The sequence below is a fragment of the Babylonia areolata genome, chromosome 31, assembly GCF_041734735.1.
Source record: "Babylonia areolata isolate BAREFJ2019XMU chromosome 31, ASM4173473v1, whole genome shotgun sequence".
Classification (NCBI taxonomy): domain Eukaryota; kingdom Metazoa; phylum Mollusca; class Gastropoda; order Neogastropoda; family Buccinidae; genus Babylonia; species Babylonia areolata.
Genome location: NC_134906.1, coordinates 31,483,329 through 31,505,858, shown reverse-complemented (window position 1 = coordinate 31,505,858; position 22,530 = coordinate 31,483,329). Strand labels below are relative to the sequence as shown.

General features: G+C 46.4%; 1 protein-coding gene across 1 annotated transcript; it reads left to right on the top strand.

Annotated features, from left to right (window-relative positions):
* The first annotated feature begins 7,922 nt into the window (after positions 1–7,922).
* Positions 7,923–20,522, top strand: LOC143276083 (N-acetyllactosaminide beta-1,6-N-acetylglucosaminyl-transferase-like). Its single transcript, XM_076580471.1, has 5 exons — positions 7,923–8,517; positions 9,618–9,744; positions 16,515–16,625; positions 19,305–19,531; positions 19,957–20,522. The coding sequence occupies exons 1-5, from the start codon at positions 7,923–7,925 to the stop codon at positions 20,307–20,309; spliced, it is 1,413 nt and encodes a 470-aa protein (XP_076436586.1). The 3' UTR covers positions 20,310–20,522.
* The last annotated feature ends 2,008 nt before the right edge of the window (positions 20,523–22,530 follow it).

Here is a 22,530-nt window from a genome sequence, read left to right as displayed (position 1 = left end):
ATTCACACAGATCTAAAATGAATATTTGAAGCCAAAACGCGTGCGAATATTCGTACAGATAATCAAACACGTTTTCAGCGAGGTAAACTGATCATTCTAGTCTATCCGAGTTGATAACCTGTTTAAATCATGTTGCTTTGCTGTCGCTCAGGCACAATGCAACGTGTTGCCGTTTTCTGCAGACAGACACATACCGGTGTACACAACTGAGAGTCCGCATTTCAACCAAACAAATGTATACGTATGCATGTATACATATATCTCGCGCTTCGTACTTTCTGGTCCCTTTTTGTTTTGTTGTTTATGATATACAGTTCTGTGGGGTACATTACAATTTATTTCTTTTCCAGTTGTTTCCTTGGGATTTCTTTCTTTTCCTGAACAAATTGGAGGAGCGTGTGGACCGGATGTTGGAAAGTTGTGTTCGGAATGGCAGCTATCCATGATCAAGAGAGATCTGTTCCGTAGTAAAGACTTTGGGCAAACTGGTAATTATATATATATATATATATTTATTCATTCGATTGCTTATTGGGACAACAATAAGGAGAAACCTCTTTTTATTTATCTTTAATGATAAAATGACTTGTTTTACTGGAACGAAGTAAAATATTATAGTTTTTTAGAATAAGTAAGCTTAACGAAGAACGTATGCGTATGACTCATTTCATTTGTGATGGTATGTTTACTAACTGTAACTTATAAGTGTGGAAATCGTTCGTATTATTAATGTGTTATTTCAAACTGTACGACTAAGACAGGAAATTAAAATTGTTAGTATAAAAAGCAGATAGCGGTAATCCTGCAGTTTAGAATACTCAGATAGCAATAGTGATGGAGATCTAAAGTGCGAAAAATAAATATATTTCATCAGGACGTTAACTTTTATGATTCCGTCACGTGGGTTTCAGGGGAAAGCCCGTTTGGTCTAGATCTAGATGTTGGCAGCCACTGACACATTTCGACAGTTGTCTCGGCGGGTAGATACTGTGAACACTAATAATCCTCTTAAGAGTGCTCCACTTAGAGAATACTCCAAATAATTGCGGTGTGTGGTTTAAGTTGTTTGCTGTTGTTTTTTGTTTGTTTGTTGTTGTTGTTTGTAATGGATTTCTGTGCTGCAGTCTTCAACAGACTTTACATTGTATTTTATACAGTGCCTGAGTAGTGTTTACAGACTGTAACCCGGTTATGCCTACAGTGTGTTCAAACGTGTGTCCAAACTTTAATATGTTATTCCATAGTGCGTTATTCATGTAAAGAGTGAATGTGCATTAACTATTGTATAAGTTATTTTTATTACTAAGTAACTGTAAATATATATATATATATATATATATATATATATATATATATATATATATATATATATATATATATATATATAAACACGTCTGAAACTGAAATTTGATTTCAGTTACATATTAAAACTCACACACACACACACACACACACACACAGATATATATATATATATAGATATATATATATATGTGTGTGTGTGTGTGTGTGATATATACATATATATATCTCTCTGTGTGTGTGTGTGTGTGTGTGTGTGTGTGTGTGTGTGTGTGTGTGTGTGGTATCATGTTGTAATTGGAGTAAGGCTGCACAGAGACTGAGAGTGAGAGAGAGAGGAGAGAAAAGGAAGAAGCAGATCGTTGGAGTTCAGGCGTACGGACACAATGTCAATTCAGACAGCCTGTTGATGTAATACAAGTTTTGTTAGCGGTGTATAGATCAGAAGCAAATTTTGTCTTTCTCCTAAATATTCACATCGGGCCATTAGGACCTATTAACTGTTGTGATCCCTGTGACCTTGTTCCCTGTGACCCTGTTCCCTGTGACTTGTTCCCTGTGACCTTGTTCCCTGTAACCCTGCTTCCTGTGATTTGTTGTTCCCTGTGATTTGTTGCCCGTGACCCTGTTCCCTGTGACTTGTTGTTCCCTGTGACTTGTTCCCTGTAATCATGTTCCCTGTGAATTGTTGTTCCCTGTGACTTGTTGTTCCCTGTAACCATATTCCCTGTGACTTGTTGTTCCCTGTAACCATGTTCCCTGTCAATTGTGTTTCCTTGTAACCATGTTCCCTGTGACTTGTTCCTTGTGACCCTGTTCCCTGTGACTTGTTCCTTGTGACTATGTTCCCTGTGAATTGTTTTTCAATGTGACTGGTTATTCCCTGTAACCATGTTCCCTGTGAATTGTTTTTCCCTGTAACCATGTTCCCTGTTACTTGTTGTCCCCTGTGACCCTATTCCCTGTGATTTGTTGTTCCCTGTAACCATGTTCCCTGTGACTGGTTGTCCACTGTAACCATGTTCCCTGTGACTTGTTGTTCCCTGTAACCATGTTCCCTGTTACTTGTCTCCTGTGACCCTGTTCCCTTGACTTGTTGTTCCCTGTGACTTGTTGTTCCGTGTGACTCTGTTCCCTGTGACCCTGTGACTTGTTGTTCCCTGTGACTTGTTGTTCCCTGTGACTTGTTGTTCCGTGTGACCCTGTTCCCTGTGACCAGTTGTTCCCTGTGACTTGTTGTTCCCTGTACTTGTTGTTCCCTGTGACTTGTTGTTCCCTGTGACCCTGTTCCCTGTGACTTGTTGTTCCCTGTGACCCTGTTCTTTGTGACTTGTTTTTCCGTGTGACCCTGTTCCCTATGACTTGTTGTTCCCTGTGACATGTTCCCTGTGACTTGTTGTTCCCTGTGACATGTTCCCTGTGACTTGTTCCCTGTGACATGTTCCCTGTGACGAGTTGTTCCCTGTGACATGTTCCCTGTGACTTGTTGTTCCCTGTGACATGTTCCCTGTGACTTGTTGTTCCCTGTGACATGTTCCCTATGACTTGTTGTTCCCTGTGACATGTTCCCTATGACTTGTTGTTCCCTGTGACATGTTCCCTGTGACGAGTTGTTCCCTGTGACCCTGTGACTTGTTCCCTGTGACTTGTTGTTCCCTGTGACATGTTCCCTGTGACGAGTTGTTCCCTGTGACATGTTCCCTGTGACGAGTTGTTCCCTGTGACCCTGTGACTTGTTCCCTGTGACTTGTTGTTCCCTGTGACATGTTCCCTGTGACGAGTTGTTCCCTGTGACCCTGTGACTTGTTCCCTGTGACTTGTTGTTCCCTGTGACATGTTCCCTGTGACTTGTTCCCTGTGACTTGTTCCCTGTGACTTGTTCCATGAGACTTGTTGTTCTCTGTGACCCTCTCCCTGTGACTTGTTCCCTATGATTTGTTGTTCCCTGTGACCCTGTTCCATGTGTACCTGTTCCCTGTGACCCTGTTTCATGTGTACCTGTTCCCTGTGACCCTGTTCCATGTGTACCTGTTCCCTGTGACCCTGTTCCATGTGTACCTGTTCCCTGTGACCCTGTTCCATGTGTACCTGTTCCCTGTGACCCTGTTCCATGTGTACCTGTTCCCTGTGACCCTGTTCCATGTGTACCTGTTCCCTGTGACCCTGTTCCATGTGTACCTGTTCCCTGTGACCCTGTTCCATGTGTACCTGTTCCCTGTGACCCTGTTCCATGTGTACCTGTTCCCTGTGACCCTGTTCCATGTGTACCTGTTCCCTGTGACCCTGTTCCATGTGTACCTGTTCCCTGTGACCCTGTTCCATGTGTACCTGTTCCCTGTGACCCTGTTCCATGTGTACCTGTTCCCTGTGACCCTGTTCCATGTGTACCTGTTCCCTGTGACCCTGTTCCATGTGTACCTGTTCCCTGTGACCCTGTTCCATGTGTACCTGTTCCCTGTGACCCTGTTCCATGTGTACCTGTTCCCTGTGACCCTGTTCCATGTGTACCTGTTCCCTGTGACCCTGTTCCATGTGTACCTGTTCCCTGTGACCCTGTTCCATGTGTACCTGTTCCCTGTGACCCTGTTCCATGTGTACCTGTTCCCTGTGACCCTGTTCCATGTGTACCTGTTCCCTGTGACCCTGTTCCATGTGTACCTGTTCCCTGTGACCCTGTTTCATGTGTACCTGTTCCCTGTGACCCTGTTTCATGTGTACCTGTTCCCTGTGACCCTGTTCCATGTGTACCTGTTCCCTGTGACCCTGTTTCATGTGTACCTGTTCCCTGTGACCCTGTTCCATGTGTACCTGTTCCCTGTGACACTGTTCCATGTGTACCTGTTCCCTGTGACCCTGTTCCATGTGTACCTGTTCCCTGTGACCCTGTTCCATGTGTACCTGTTCCCTGTGACACTGTTCCATGTGTACCTGTTCCCTGTGACCCTGTTCCATGTGTACCTGTTCCCTGTGACCCTGTTCCATGTGTACCTGTTCCCTGTGACCCTGTTCCATGTGTACCTGTTCCCTGTGACCCTGTTCCATGTGTACCTGTTCCCTGTGACCCTGTTTCATGTGTACCTGTTCCCTGTGACCCTGTTCCATGTGTACCTGTTCCCTGTGACCCTGTTCCATGTGTACCTGTTCCCTGTGACCCTGTTTCATGTGTACCTGTTCCCTGTGACCCTGTTCCATGTGTACCTGTTCCCTGTGACCCTGTTCCATGTGTACCTGTTCCCTGTGACCCTGTTCCATGTGTACCTGTTCCCTGTGACACTGTTTCATGTGTACCTGTTCCCTGTGACCCTGTTTCATGTGTACCTGTTCCCTGTGACCCTGTTTCTGTGCCCCTGTTCCCTGTGACCCTGTTCCATGTGTACCTGTTCCCTGTGACCCTGTTCCCTGTGTACCTGTTCCCTGTGACCCTGTTCCATGTGTACCTGTTCCCTGTGACCCTGTTCCATGTGTACCTGTTCCCTGTGACCCTGTTCCATGTGTACCTGTTCCCTGTGACCCTGTTCCATGTGTACCTGTTCCCTGTGACCCTGTTCCATGTGTACCTGTTCCCTGTGACCCTGTTTCATGTGTACCTGTTCCCTGTGACCCTGTTTCATGTGTACCTGTTCCCTGTGACCCTGTTTCATGTGTACCTGTTCCCTGTGACCCTGTTCCATGTGTACCTGTTCCCTGTGACCCTGTTCCATGTGTACCTGTTCCCTGTGACCCTGTTCCATGTGTACCTGTTCCCTGTGACCCTGTTCCATGTGTACCTGTTCCCTGTGACCCTGTTCCATGTGTACCTGTTCCCTGTGACCATGTTCCCTGTGACTTGTTCCCTGTGACCCTTTTTCCCATTAATTGTTTTTGCCTGTGACTTGTTAACTGTGACCGTGTTTCCTATGACCTTGCCTGTGACCTTATTCTCTGTGAACTTCTTTTCTGTGAACTTGCTTCCTGTGACATCGTTCCCCATGACTTTTATCTCATATGTCTATAAGCAGCTACAAGAATTCGCTTTGAGATTACGAGGGCTATTGAAAGTTTTTACGAATGATCAGATGAGTTCAAGAATTGTTCAACAAAATGTTAATGTGTGTCGCAGCTCCGGGTAGTCCCAATGATAAAAGTGTCTTTTAACCGATTTTGTCATTAGCTGTGTAATTATTCGAGATTCTAAGGACATGTAGAACAGGCTCCGTACACATATTAATGAAACATGAATGCACACACATCGACATACCCATTCCCATACGTGCACATTATACTTGCGTCCATATACTACCCACAAACCATCACAAATTCCACTCTGTACCTGCCCGCATGGAAAAATAATGTTATGAAATCATGTTTACAGAGATACCTGCTGTGCCCGCAACGAGGAAGACCCTCTGACACAGCAGTGGCCACAGCATTGGCCACCAATCATCCACAGCAGTGGGCCATCATCCACAGCAGTGGGCCACCATCCACAGCAGTGGGCCATCATCCACAGCAGTGGGCCATCATCCACAGCAGTGGGCCACCATCCACAGCAGTGAGCCACCATCCACAGCAGTGGGCCATCATCCACAGCAGTGGGCCATCATCCACAGCAGTGGGCCATCATCCACAGCAGTGGGCCATCATCCACAGCAGTGGGCCATCATCCACAGCAGTGGGCCATCATCCACAGCAGTGGGCCACCATCCACAGCAGTGGGCCATCATCCACAGCAGTGGGCCATCATCCACAGCAGTGGGCCATCATCCACAGCAGTGGGCCATCATCCACAGCAGTGGGCCATCATCCAAAGCAGTGGGCCATCATCCAAAGCATTGGCCACTAATCATCCACAGCAGTGGGCCATCATCCAAAGCAGTGGGCCACCATCCACAGCAGTGAGCCACCATCCACAGCAGTGGGCCATCATTCACAGCAGTGGGCCATCATCCAAAGCAGTGAGCCACCATCCACAGCAGTGGGCCATCATTCACAGCAGTGGGCCATCATCCACAGCAGTGAGCCACCATCCACAGCAGTGGGCCATCATTCACAGCAGTGGGCCATCATCCAAAGCAGTGGGCCACCATCCACAGCAGTGAGCCACCATCCACAGCAGTGGGCCATCATTCACAGCAGTGGGCCATCATCCACAGCAGTGAGCCACCATCCACAGCAGTGGGCCATCATTCACAGCAGTGGGCCATCATCCACAGCAGTGGGCCATCATCCACAGCAGTGAGCCACCATCCACAGCAGTGGGCCATCAGTCATCCACAGCAGTGGGCCATCATTCACAGCAGTGGGCCATCATCCAAAGCAGTGAGCCACCATCCACAGCAGTGGGCCATCATTCACAGCAGTGGGCCATCATCCACAGCAGTGAGCCACCATCCACAGCAGTGGGCCATCAGTCATCCACAGCAGTGGGCCATCAATCATCCACAGCAGTGGGCCATCAGTCATCCACAGCAGTGGGCCATCAATCATCCACAGCAGTGAGCCACCATCCACAGCAGTGGGCCACCAATCATTCACAGCAGTGGGCCATCATCCACAGCAGTGAGCCATCATCCACAGCAGTGGGCCATCAGTCATCCACAGCAGTGGGCCATCAATCATCCACAGCAGTGGGCCCTCAATCATCCACAGCAGTGAACCATCAATCATCCACAGCAGTGGGCCATCAATCATCCACAGCAGTGAACCATCAATCATCCACAGCAGTGGGCCACCAATCATTCACAGCAGTGGGCCCTCAATCATCCACAGCAGTGAACCATCAATCATCCACAGCAGTGGGCCATCAGTCATCCACAGCAGTGGGCCACCAATCATTCACAGCAGTGGGCCATCAATCATCCACAGCAGTGGGCCACCAATCATCCACAGCAGTGGGCCATCAATCATCCACAGCAGTGGGCCACCAATCATTCACAGCAGTGGGCCATCATCCACAGCAGTGAGCCATCATCCACAGCAGTGGGCCATCAGTCATCCACAGCAGTGGGCCATCAATCATCCACAGCAGTGGGCCCTCAATCATCCACAGCAGTGAACCATCAATCATCCACAGCAGTGGGCCATCAATCATCCACAGCAGTGAACCATCAATCATCCACAGCAGTGGGCCACCAATCATTCACAGCAGTGGGCCCTCAATCATCCACAGCAGTGAACCATCAATCATCCACAGCAGTGGGCCATCAGTCATCCACAGCAGTGGGCCACCAATCATTCACAGCAGTGGGCCATCAATCATCCACAGCAGTGGGCCACCAATCATCCACAGCAGTGGGCCATCAATCATCCACAGCAGTGGGCCACCAATCATCCTCAGCAGTGAACCATCAATCATCCACAGCAGTGAACCATCAATCATCCACAGCAGTGGCCCATTGGTCATCACTTGAGAAATGCTAAATATCAGCTGACTCACTTCTGTCTTCCTTGTAAGCAACAGGAGAAATGAAGAGAGGAGAGAACTTCTCTATAGACAAAAGCAGCTTCACGATAGTTGCTGTGACCAAGCCCGTCCTAAGATGAGGTTGTTGGCAATATCTGATTTATAGGACGGCTCTTGGTTTCTTGCATGTGTTGTAATTTTGAGTTTTGTTTGCAGTCTGCTGACATTGACAACCATCATGCTAACCCCCGTGTGTTGCCACAGACTGTGGCTGTACCGCACAGGTCGACTCGTTTTGCTCACCTTGTCATTGACATTCCTGTTCCTCTACCTCTTCGCCAGCATCTACACTGAGCCTGTGATCTATGTACTGGAGCAAGGCTTCCCCCTAGTTCCACTAGAGCACACCAGGGATCCACAATCGCTATTGGCCATCCACGTGCACCCTTTCACTGCATGGGCAGTAACCCAAATGTGGGGCTCGGCCCACCACCACCGAATCCTGCACTACGACCAGTGTAAGAAACTCATCTCAGGAGACCCCCCCGCTCTGAGAGACGCGCACCGCTTCATGGCCACAGCCTTCCCCCTCGTCCGCAACGACCACACCTACATACGGGACACTTACAACTGCACGCGCTTTGTGCAAGAGCGAGGCTACATCCTAGATGCCTCTGAGAAGGAGAAGGAATTCCCCATTGCGTTCAGCGTGGTGTTCTACAAAGACATCGAGCAAATGGAGCGGCTTCTCCGCGCCATCTACCGGCCCCACAATCTGTACTGTCTGCACCTGGACAAAAAGAGTCCACCTTCCACGTGGAGAGCCGTGCGAGGTAGGTGTATGTGTGTCCCTGTGTGTGTGTCTGTGAGTGTGTGTGTCTGTGTGTTCCCCACGGATACTGAATATACGAGGGTCATTCAATAAATAAGGTGAATTTTTCGGTATAAGGACTTCTAATACAGATAGAAGCTTACTTCTTTCTTTTTTTTTCTTTTTTTTTCAACGTAGTCTCCCAGCACTGTCACACACTTTTCCCATCTGTGCACAAGCTTCCGTATTCCTTCAGCGTAAAAATCTTTGGACTGATGTCTCAGCCAGTCGCTCACAATACTTTTGAATTCATCGTCACTTTCAAACTTCGTGCCTCTCGTGAACGCTTTCAAGGGACCAAACAGGTGAAAGTCTGAAGGGGCAAGGTCTGGGCTGTAAGGGGGATGAGGGAGCAGTTCCCAGCCCAGCTCGTTGATGGTCTGCACCGTTCGGGCTGCTGTGTGAGGCCTTGGCACCCACCGGCAGCTGACCTTCGAGTAGCCAAGGTCATCATGGACAATTTTGTGTGCTGTCCCAACAGATAAGCTCAAAGTCCTTGCAATGTCATCCACTGTCACCCTTCTGTCAGACTGAATGAGGTCATTGACTGATTCGATCACCTCAGGAGACCTCACTTCTGTAGGCATTCCAGGCCTGTCTTCATCCTCAACACTGCTCCGTCCTTCTTTAAACAATTTAGCCCACTTGTATACATTTTTTCGGCTGAAACATGTGGCACCATACACAGTTGACATTCTCTTATGAATTTCAACTGGTTTGCACCCTTCAGCAACCAAAAACTTGATAACTGACCGCTGTTCAATCCTGGAGCATGCTTCTTGGTCGGCCATCTTTGTTAATCGCCAAAACTCTCAAAGTTTTTTTTAATCTGCAAAACAAATTAAATCCATGTGAAAAAGAAGTAAAAAAAAAAAAAAAAAAAAGTAAGCTTCTATCTGTATTAGAAGTCCTTATACCGAAAAATTCACCTTATTTATTGAATGACCCTCGTAATTATACTGTCATTCATCAGTTTCCACACACACACACACACACACACACACACACGCACGTACGCACAGATCAAAACTTAACATGATGGAGTGCCTACCCTGGGTGCAGGTGTGACGTCATGTCTGCCGAACGTGTTCCTGTCGTCACGTGCAGTGAGCGTGGAGTGGGGAGAGTTCAGCGTTCTGGAACCAGAACTGATCTGCATGCAGGACCTTTGGCACAACAAGACCTGGAGGTAGGTGGGGGAGGTGGGTGGTGAGATAGGTGGGGAGGTAGGTGGGGGATGTTGGGGAAGGGGCGCCATACATCCGAGGTAAGTCCACATCAACAATCAATGCCGGAAAAAACGATCGTGATTGTGCTCTCATTGTGTTCATTGTGTTTGTCATGTTATTGCGTTCGCATTGTGGACATGTTCATTGCGTTCTCATTGTGGACTCATTGTGGACATGTTCATTGCGCTCTCATTGTGGACATGTTCATTGCGCTCTCATTGTGGACATGTTCATTGCGCTCTCACTGTGGACATGTTCATTGCGCTCTCACTGTGGACATGTTCATTGTGCTGTCATCGTCGACATATTCATTGTGCTGTCATCGTCGACATGTTCATTGTGCTCTCATTGTGGACATGTTCATTGTGCTGTCATCGTCGACATGTTCTTTGCATTCTCATTGTGGACATGTTCATTGTACTCTCATTGTGGAGATGTTCATTACGCTCTCATTGTTGGCATGATTTTTTTTTTTTTTTTTTTTTTTTTTTTTACATTATAGTTATTATTTATTTATCTATTTGTGTAAGCTTATCTATCATTTATTCACCTTTTTTTTTTCTTTTCCTCAAGGCCTGACTAAGCGCGTTGGGTTACGCTGCTGGTCAGGCATCTGCTTGGCAGATGTGGTGTAGCGTATATGGATTTGTCCGAACGCAGTGACGCCTCCTTGAGCTACTGAAACTGAAACTGTTGACATGTTCATTGTGCTCTCATTGTGGACATGTTCATTGTGCTGTCTTTGTCATGTTCATTGCACACTCATTGTTGGCATGTTCATTGTGCTCTCATTGTCGACATGTTCATTGCGCTCTTATTGTCGACATGTTCATTGCGCTTTCATTGTCAACATGTTCATTGTGTTCTCATTGTGGAGATGTTCATTGCGCTCTCATTGTTGACGTGTTCATTTCGCTCTCATTGTGGACTGGCTATTTCACACTGACATACAAAATACCACTCACCAGTGCACAATGACATAAAGAGTCCCACTGACCAGTGCACAATGACATAAAGAGTCCCACTGACCAGTGCACACTGACATAAAGAATCCCACTGACCAGAGCACAATGACACATAAAGAATGCCACTGACCAGTGCACAATGACATAAAGAATCCTACTGACCAGTGCACTCTTACACATAAAGAATCCCACAGACCAGTGCACACTGCCACATAAAGGAGAATCTCACTGACCACTGCACACTGCCACATAAAGAATCCCACTGACCAATGCACACTGACACATAAAGAATCCCACTGACCTGTGCACACTGACACATAAAGAATCTCACTGACCAGTGCACACTGACACATAAAGAATCCCACCGACCAGTGCACACTGACACATAAAAAAAAAAACCTATCAGTGCACACTGACACATAAATAATCCCACTGACCAGTGCACTGTGACATAAAGAATTCAATTGACCAGTGCACTCTGAAACATAAAGAATCCCACTGACCAGAGCACTCGACATAAAGAATCCCACTGACCAGTGCACACAGACACATAAATAATCCCACTGACCAGTGCACTGTGACATAAAGAATCCAACTGACCAGTGCACTCTGAAACATAAAGAATCCCACTGACCAGTGCACTCTGACATAAAGAATCCCACTGACCAGTGCACACAGACACATAAAGAATCCCACTGACCAGTGCACTCTGACATAAAGAATCCAACTGACCAGTGCACACTGACACATAAAGAATCCCACTGACCAGTGCACACAGACACATAAAGAATCCCACTGACCAATGCACACAGACACATAAAGAATCCCACTGACCAGTGCACACTGACACATAAAGAATCCCACCGACCAGTGCACACTGACACATAAAGAATCCCACTGACCAGTGCACTGTGACATAAAGAATCCAACTGACCAGTGCACACTGACACAAAGAATCCCACCGACCAGTGCACACTGACACATAAAGAATCCCGCTGACCAGTGCACTGTGACATAAAGAATCCAACTGACCAGTGCACACTGACACATAAAGAATCCCACCGACCAGTGCACACTGATACATAAAAAATACCACCGATCAGTGCACACAGACACATAAAGAATCCAACTGACCAGTGCACACAGACACATAAAGAATCCAACTGACCAGTGCACACAGACACATAAAGAATCCAACTGACCAGTGCACACAGACACATAAAGAATCCAACTGACCACTGCACACTGACACATAAAGAATCCCACCGACCAGTGCACACTGATACATAAAAAATACCACCGATCAGTGCACACAGACACATAAAGAATCCCACTGACCAGTGCACACTGATACATAAAAAATACCACCGATCAGTGCACACTGACACATAAATAATCCAACTGACCAGTGCACACAGACACATAAAGAATCCCACTGACCAGTGCACACAGACACATAAAGAATCCCACCGACCAGTACACACAGACACATAAAGAATCCCACTGACTAGTGCACACTGACACATAAAGAATCCCACTGACTAGTGCACACTGACACATAAAAAATACCACCGACCAGTGCAAACTGACACAAAGAATCCAACTGACCAGTGCACATTGACACATAAGGAATCACACTGACCAGTGCACACTGGCACATAAAGAATCCCACTGACTAGTGCACACTGACACATAAAAAATACCACCAACCAGTGCAAACTGACACATAAATAATCCCACTGACCAGTGCACACTGACACATAAAGAATCCCACCGACCAGTGCACACTGACACAAAGAATCTCACTGACCAGTACACATTGACACATAAATAATCCAACTGACCAGTGCACATTGACACATAAAGAATCCAACTGACCAGTGCACATTGACACAAAGAATCTCACTGACCAGTACACATTGACACATAAATAATCCAACTGACCAGTGCACATTGACACATAAAGAATCCAACTGACCAGTGCACATTGACACATAAAGAATCCAACTGACCAGTGCACACTGACACATAAAGAATCCCACTGACCAGTGCACACTGACACAAAGAATCTCACTGACCAGTGCACATTGACACATAAGGAATCACACTGACCAGTGCACACTGACACATAAAGAATCCCACTGACCAGTGCACACTGCCACATAAAGGAGAATCCCACTGACCAGTGCACACTGCCACATAAAGGAGAATCCCACTGACCAGTGTACACTGCCACACAAAGGAGAAACCCACTGACGAATGTACACTGCCACATACAGGAGAATCCCACTGACCAATGCACTCTGACATAAAGAATCCCACTGACCTGTGCACACTGACATAAAGAATCCAACTGACCAGTGCACACTGCCACATAAAGGAAAATCCCACTGACCAGTGCATACTGCCACATAAAGGAGAATCCCACTGACCAGTGTACACTGCCACATAAAGGAGAATCTTACTGACCAGTGCATACTGCTACATAAAGGAGAATCCCACTGACCAGTGCACACTGACACATAAAGGAGAATCCCCTCACCAGTGCACACTGACACATAAAGGAGAATCCCCTGACCAGTGCACACTGACACATAAAGGAGAATCCCACTGACCAGTGCACACTGACACTTAAAGGAGAATCCCACTGACCAGTACACACTGCCACATAAAGGAGAATCTCACTGACCTGTGCACACTGCCACATAAAGGAGAATCTCACTGACCAGTGCACACTGCCACATAAAGGAGAATCTCACTGACCAGTGCACACTGACATAAAGAATCCCACTGACCAGTGCACACTGCCACATAAAGGAGAATCTCACTGACCAGTGCACACTGCCACATAAAGGAGAATCTCACTGACCAGTGCACACTGCCACGTAAAGGAGAATCCCACTGACCAGTGCACACTGCCACATAAAGGAGAAACCCACTGACCAGTGTACACTGCCACATAAAGGAGAATCCCACTGACCAGTGCACACTGACACATAAAGGAGAATCTCACTGACCTGTGAACACTGCCACATAAAGGAGAATCTCACTGACCAGTGTACACTGCCACATAAAAGAGAATCTCACTGACCAGTGCACACTGACATAAAGAATCCCACTGACCAGTGCACACTGCCACATAAAGGAGAATCTCACTGACCAGTGCACACTGCCACATAAAGGAGAATCTCACTGACCAGTGCACACTGCCACATAAGGGAGAATCTTGTATTCTTGTTCTGAATATTGATGTTACGATGCTGCCCTCATGTAATGTAATCACATCATATTCAGATATTGTTTTTTATAAATAATCTGCTTGTATATTTACCCCATGACAAATTGTCTCTTGTATTCCTTGTAATGATTAAGTTTCAATTTGCCTGTCTCCTGTCTTTCTTTTCTAAGGGCAGGATGAAATAAACCTGTATAACGTTCTATCAGCTGACTGTTTTACCTTCAATAAAGATCATTTGGACTTGTGGACAGGGCAGGATGAAATAAACCTGTATAACTATCAGCTGAGTGTTTTACCTTCAATAAAGATCATTTGGACTTGTGGACAGGGCAGGATGAAATAAACCTGTATAACTTAGTTAACTATCAGCTGAGTGTTTTACCTTCAATAAAGATCATTTGGACTGTGGACAGGGCAGGATGAAATAAACCTGTATAACTTAGTTAACTATCAGCTGAGTGTTTTACCTTCAATAAAGATCATTTGGACTTGTGGACAGGCAGGATGAAATAAACCTGTATAACTATCAGCTGAGTGTTTTACCTTCAATAAAGATCATTTGGACTTGTGGACACGGCAGGATGAAATAAACCTGTATAATTATCAGCTGACTGTTTTACCTTCAATAAAGATCATTTGGACTTGTGGACAGGCAGGATGAAATAAACCTGTATAACTATCAGCTGAGTGTTTTACCTTCAATAAAGATCATTTGGACTTGTGGACAGGGCAGGATGAAATAAACCTGTATAACTTAGTTAACTATCAGCTGAGTGTTTTACCTTCAATAAAGATCATTGGACTTGTGGACAGGCAGGATGAAATAAACCTGTATAAAGTTCTATCAGCCGACTGTTTTACCTTCAATAAAGATCATTGGACTTGTGGACAGGCAGGATGAAATAAACCTGTATAACTATCAGCTGACTGTTTTACCTTCAATAAAGATCATTTGGACTTGTGGACAGGGCAGGATGAAATAAACCTGTATAATTATCAGCTGACTGTTTTACCTTCAATGAAGATCATTTGGACTTGTGGACTGGGTAGGATGAAGTATACCTGTATAAATATAATTTGTGGAAAGGAAAAAAACAACAAAAACCTGTTTAACTATCAGCTGACTGTTTTACCTTCAATAAAGATCATTTGGAATTGTGGACAGGGCAGGATGAAATAAACCTGTATAACTTAGTTAACTATCAGCTGACTGTTTTACCTTCAATAAAGATCATTTGGATTTGTGGACAGGGCAGGATGAAATAAACCTGTATAACTTAGTTAACTATCAGCTGAGTGTTTTACCTTCAATAAAGATCATTGGACTTGTGGACAGGGCAGGATGAAATATACCTGTATAACTTAGTTAACTATCAGCTGACTGTTTTACCTTCAATGAAGATCATTTGGACTTGTGGACTGGGTAGGATGAAATAAACCTGTATAACTTAGTTAACTATCAGCTGAGTGTTTTACCTTCAATAAAGATCATTGGACTTGTGGACAGGGCAGGATGAAATAAACCTGTATAACTATCAGCTGACTGTTTTACCTTCAATGAAGATCATTGGACTTGTGGACAGGGCAGGATGAAATAAACCTGTATAATTATCAGCTGACTGTTTTACCTTCAATAAAGATCATTGGACTTGTGGACAGGGCAGGATGAAATAAACCTGTATAATTATCAGCTGACTGTTTTACCTTCAATGAAGATCATTTGGACTAGTGGAAATGGTTGGGTGAAAAAAAAAACAACCTGTATCAGCTTCCTGTTTAAAATGTTTTACCCGCAGTAAAAATCATTTGGACCAGTCTGCACCAATAAGCACTTGTGTGCACCTAACCACATCATTATGACACAGAGATGGTAGAATGGTTAAGACATTTATTTGCCAGTATAGTGTCGGTAAGGGTCAGGGTTTGAATCCTGGTCTCGCCCTTTCTGGCAAGTTTGGTGAAAATCAAACTGAGCATCCTGTCAGTCATGTAAGAGGATAAACTGAGGTCCCGTGTGCAGCATGCACTTGGTGCAGCAAAAAAAGAATGCAACAAAAGAATGGTAACGAAAGTGTCATCCACTGGCAAAATTCTGTTGAAGAAATCCCCAAATTTTATGTTTAGATTTCCCATGAGTTTCCTGTAACAAGTAAATATCATGCTTCTGTTCATGCAAACTGTCAAAGGTCACATGTAAATATCATGCTTCAGTTCATGCAAACTGTCAAAGGTCACAAGTAAATATCATGCTTCTGTTCATGCACACTGCCAAAGACCTTTATGTTAATGCAGTCAGGGATTTTTGCAAACACATCTTTATGCAAATTGTCAGACACATCTCTGTGTTACAATTTACACATCGTGCGTGCGTGTGGGGAGGGGGGGAGGGGGGGGGGGATGGGTGTAGTCTTCAGTTTTACGTCTTCCACTTTAAGTGATATTAGTGTGTGTGTGTGTGTGTGTGTGTGTGTGTGTGTGTGTGTGTGTGTGTGTGTGTGTGTGTGTGTGTGTTTCTGGGGCCACACAGATACTTCATTAATCTGACTGGTCAGGAGTTTCCCCTGAAGACCAATTTGCAGTTGGTGGAAATTCTCTCTGCATTCAACGGATCTAACGATGTGGACGGTACCACCAACAGGTAGGTACCTGACTAACGTCTTGTCTTTCAATCCCTCTGACTGTCTGTCTGTCTGTCTGCCTGCCTATGTATGTACGTATGTACCCCTGATAATGTTATAACCCTGTGCTGTCTGTCTGTCTGTCTGTCTGTCTGTCTGCCTGCCTATGTACGTACGAATGTACCCCTAATAATGTTATGTCAGCCTGCTTGTCTGTGTATGTACATATGTACCCTTGATAATGTTTTTTTTCTTCTTTTTTTTCTCAAGGCCTGACTAAGCGCGTTGGGTTACGCTACTGATACTATCTGTCTGTCTGCCTGCCTGTGTATGTACGTATGTACCCCTGATAGAATTATGACCCTGTGCTGTCTGTCTGTCTGTCTGCCTACATATGTACGTATGTATCCCTGATAATGTTATGACCCTGTGCTGAAGCAGTCGCCAGGACCATTCACAATGATAACACTTGATGTTTCTGTGTCCCCTCCACACAAGATAAACACTTGATGTTTCTGTGTCCCCTCCACACAAGATGGTGGCCACAAGATAAACACTTGATGTTTCTGTGTCCCCTCCACACAAGATTGTTGCCAACAGATAAAGATGTTTCAGTGTCCCCCCCATCATTACAAGTACACGTATAAAGATGTTTCAGTGACCCCCCAGTCATTACAGGTACAGGTATAAAGATGTTTCAGTGTCTCCCCCCCCCCCCATCATTACAGGTACAGGTATACAGATGTTTCAGTGACCCCCCAGTCATTACAGGTACAGGTATAAAGATGTTTCAGTGTCCCCACCCAACCCCCATCATTACAGGTACAGGTATAAAGATGTTTCAGTGACCCCCAGTCATTACAGGTATAAAGATGTTTCAGTGACCCCCCAGTCATTACAGGTACAGGTATAAAGATGTTTCAATGTCCCCCCCCCAGTCATTACAGGTACAGGTATAAAGATGTTTCAGTGACCCCCAGTCATTACAGGTATAAAGATGTTTCAGTGTCCCCCAGTCATTACAGGTATAAAGATGTTTCAGTGTCCCCCCAGTCATTACAGGTGTAAAGATATGTTTCAGTGTCCCCCAGTCATTACAGGCATAAAGATGTTTCAGTGTCCCCCCCAGTCATTACAGGTATAAAGATGTTTCAGTGTCCCCCAGTCATTACAGGTATAAAGATGTTTCAGTGTCCCCCAGTCATTACAGGTATAAAGATGTTTCAGTGACCCCCAGTCTTTACAGGTATAAAGATGTTTCAGTGTCCCCCCCCCCCCCCCAGTCATTACAGGTATAAAGATGTTTCAGTGTCCCCCAGTCATTACAGGTATAAATATGTTTCAGTGTCCCCCAGTCATTACAGGTAAATAGATGTTTCAGTGTCCCCCCCAGTCATTACAGGCATAAAGATGTTTCAGTGTCCCCCAGTCATCACAGGTATAAAGATGTTTCAGTGACCCCCCCAGTCATTACAGGCATAAAGATGTTTCAGTGTCCCCCAGTCATCACAGGTATAAAGATGTTTCAGTGACCCCCCCTCTCCCAGTCATTACAGGTATAAAGATGTTTCAGTGACCCACCCACCCCCAGTCTTTACAGGTATAAAGATGTTTCAGTGTCCCCCCCCCCCCCAGTCATTACAGGTATAAAGATGTTTCAGTGTCCCCCAGTCATTACAGGTATAAAGATGTTTCAGTGACCCCCCCCAGTCATTACAGGTATAAAGATGTTTCAGTGTCCCCCCAGTCATTACAGGTATAAAGATGTTTCAGTGTCCCCCCCAGTCATTACAGGTATAAAGATGTTTCAGTGTCCCCCCCAGTCAGTACAGGTATAAAGATGTTTCAGTGTCCCCCAGTCATTACAGGTATAAAGATGTTTCAGTGTCCCCCCCCAGTCATTACAGGTATAAAGATGTTTCAGTGTCCCCCAGTCATTACAGGTATAAAGATGTTTCAGTGACCCCCAGTCATTACAGGTATAAAGATGTTTCAGTGTCCCCCAGTCATTACAGGTATAAAGATGTTTCAGTGACCCCCCCAGTCATTACAGGTATAAAGATGTTTCAGTGTCCCCCCAGTCATTACAGGTATAAAGATGTTTCAGTGTCCCCCCAGTCATTACAGGTATAAAGATGTTTCATTGTCCCCCCCAGTCATTACAGGTACAGGTATAAAGATGTTTCAGTGTCCCCCAGTCGGTACAGGTATAAAGATGTTTCAGTGTCCCCCCAGTCATTACAGGTATAAAGATGTTTCAGTGTCCCCCCAGTCATTACAGGTGTAAAGATGTTTCAGTGTCCCCCCCAGTCATTACAGGTACAGGTATAAAGATGTTTCAGTGTCCCCCAGTCGGTACAGGTATAAAGATGTTTCAGTGTCCCCCCAGTCATTACAGGTATAAAGATGTTTCATTGTCCCCCCCCAGTCATTACAGGTACAGGTATAAAGATGTTTCAGTGTCCCCCAGTCGGTACAGGTATAAAGATGTTTCAGTGTCCCCCCAGTCATTACAGGTATAAAGATGTTTCAGTGTCCCCCCAGTCATTACAGGTGTAAAGATGTTTCAGTGTCCCCCCCAGTCATTACAGGTACAGGTATAAAGATGTTTCAGTGTCCCCCAGTCATTACAGGTATAAAGATGTTTCAGTGTCCCCCCCAGTCAGTATAGGGATGAAGACGTTTGAGTGTGTCCCCAGTCGGTACAGGTGCAGGTGGTACAACAATTTCGTGGCCCCCCACCACATCAAGCCCTTGAAGGGCAACCTGCACGTGGCGGCCAGCAGACCCTTCGTGGACTTCCTGCTGCACAGTCATGTGGCTGCTGACTTCCTGGACTGGGTCCGCAACACAGAGGTGCCTGACGAGACCTTCTTCTCCTCCCTCAACCACAACCCTCACCTCCACGCCCCTGGCTCCTTTCTAGGTAATGTGTCTGTGGGGTGGGGGGAGAGTGGTGGTGGTGGTGGATGTTGTGGTGGATGGGGGAATGTTGTGGTGGTGGTGGATGGAGGAGTGTGGTGGATGGGGGAGTGTGGGGGTGGTATCTGAAGGAGGCGTCACAGCTTTCAGACAAATCCATATACACTGCACATCTGCTCGGCAGATACCTGACCAGCAACATAACCCAATGCGCTTTGTCAGACCTTGAGTGCATGAATATATACGTGTGTGTGTGTGTGTGTGTGTGTGTGCGCGCGCGCGCGCCTATCAAAGTGGTTTTTCTTCTACTGAAATTTGCCTGAGGACAACACTCGTTGCCATGGATTCTTTTTCAGTGCACCAAGTGTGTGCAAATGATGTGATGTATCTGTGACACTGATGAACACTCAGACCGTGTGTACACTGCAGGACCCCCCGACACGGACGCCAAGTTCAAGCCTTATCTGTCCCGCTTCAAGAACTGGGGAGACAACTGGAAAGACGTGGAAGACAGACTCAACTTCTGCTGGCCTTGTCACGGAAAGCGTGTGCGCTCCATTTGCATATTTGGTGTGGGTGACCTCCCTTCGCTGACGTCACGCAAAGAACTGTTTGCCAACAAATTTCATGCTGATTTCCAGCCATTGACTGTGGATTGTCTGGAGCAGTGGCTTTGGAACATGACGATGGCGGAATATTCTGGAATAGTTCGCTTCAATGTATCCTTTTACCGACAGCTCAGCAGTGTCCACAACCATGTAGTCAATCCCAACTATGGGTAAGGCTTTGTCATGTTCCGTGGCTTCACGCTGTGTTTTTAAGCCAGTGCGATGAGTCTCGTCCACAACGTTGGGGGTCTGCGCATGCGCATAGGAAGAAGACATCTTTTGGAACTCATCCGCTTTCATAATCAAAGTTTAATTACACATACTTAACCGTGACCCACTAGTGCAGACTCCGGCAGGGGTCTGACATTCCTGCCCTGTGCAAACTATTATCCGCCTATGCGGAGAAAACGAAAGTAGCTACGGCCAATAACCTCCCAGAAGTAGTTAACCTCCCATTTGCCCCCCTGACTAGTGCCCTCTTTTTCCGGCAGCCATCATGACTCCTGTTCCTGTGCTCTTCATATGGCTAAGTTTTTTTCCTATTTTCTGTTTGTCTGTCGATTCTCTGGCATTCTTGTTTTTTTGTCAAATTATGTCTCTAACCAGGTCACATAATTATATAGCTCGCTTGGGTGATCGTGCTAAATTAAGGCGCGATTGCAGTCGGTTCGCTGACACTCTGGGCCCTCTACTCCTGGCCCTCTCAACAACGCCAACCCGCCGCCTCCTCCACTTCCTCCGCTCCCTCCGGTTGAAAGCAGGCAAGGGCATCAGTTTCCCAGGAAGCGATGTCTATGTCACAGGCTTTGAGGTTTGTCTTTAAGGTGTCCTTGAATTGCTTGCAGGGCCTTCCTTCATCTAGCCATACAGTAGCATCTTCGGATGGCACTGGATCAGCAGGCTTTTGATGCTGGGCAGGCCACTCCTCTATGGGACCTGGAGGTTGGAGACCCTGTCTTGCCACTTTATGCTGAGGATCTTTCGTAGGCATCTCTGGTGAAACTGCTCAAGTTGTTGAATGTGACGGCGATACGTTGTCCATGTTTCACAGCAGTACAACAAGGTGGTCAGCACAACAGCTCTGTAGGTTTTGATTTTGGTGCTGAGCCTGATACCTTTGTTGTTCCACAGCCTGCTGTTGAGTCTGCCAAAGGCGGAGCTGGCCTTGGCGATGAGCAGCGTCACTTCTGCATCAAGGGCTCCGTTGCTGCACAGGGTGCTGCCCAGGTAGCAAAACTTGTTGACTGACTTGATCTCTGTGTCATCGATCTTGACTGCAGGTGGGGGGGGGGAGGGCTGGGGGGGGGAAGGGGTCACTGGCGTTTTGTGAGATAGCTGGTTGGTACATGGACTCAGTCTTGCTGAGGCTGATAATGAGTCCAAAGCACCTACAGGAGGTTGAGAACCTGTCCTTAATGAACTGCATGTCCTCAAGGGTGTGTGCAGCAAACGCGCAGTCATCAGCAAAGAGGAACTCTCTCAGCAGTGCCTCAAACACCCTGGACCTGGCATGGAGTCGCCGCAAGTTGAAGAGTTTGCCATCTGTGCGAAACTGAATGTAGATGCCCTGGTCACAGTCTTGGAAGGTGTCAATCAGCATGGCAGAGAAGAGAATGGAGAACAGTGTGGGTGGCAGGATGCAGCCCTGCTTCACTCCATTTACCACAGGGAATGGATCCGACATGTATTTTCCTGTACTCTCACCTGCATGCCATCGTGGAATGATGCAATCAGCTAGATTAGGCTCTCTGGACAGCTGAACTTTAGGAGGACCTTCCACAGATCACGGCGGTTCACCATGTCGAAGGCCTTAGTCAGGTCTACAACGACCATGTGGAGCTCCTTGTTCTGCTCACGGCACTGCTCTTGCATCTGGCGTACGGCAAACACCATGTCACATGTTCCCCTGCCCGAGCGGAAGGCCCACTGTGCTTCAGGGATGACTGTGTTGGAGACATGGTCAACCAGTCTGTTCAGTATGATGCGGGTGAAGATCTTGCCGGCGATGCAGAAGAGAGAGATTCCACCGTGGTTATCGCAGGATGTTTTGTCTCCCTTCTGTTTGTAGATGTGGACAGTTGAAGCATCCTTGAAATCTTGGGGGACCTCCCGTCTCTCCCAGATAGACTGGAACAGGGCGGTCAGCTTGTCTGTCAGCACCTCACCTCCATACTTGTAGATGTCAGCCTGGATTCCATCTGCTCCTGGTGCTTTTCCTGACACTGTCAGCTTCAGGGTCTTCCGGGTCTCAGCCTTAGTGGGAAGGGCAGCTAGCGAGTCATTGACTGCGGGTAGCTGTGGGAGGGCTGCAATTACATCGTCAGATACGGACGAGTCCCTGTTGAGGAGGGTGTTGAAGTGTTCTGCCCAGCAGGCAAGAATGTCTTTTTTGTCA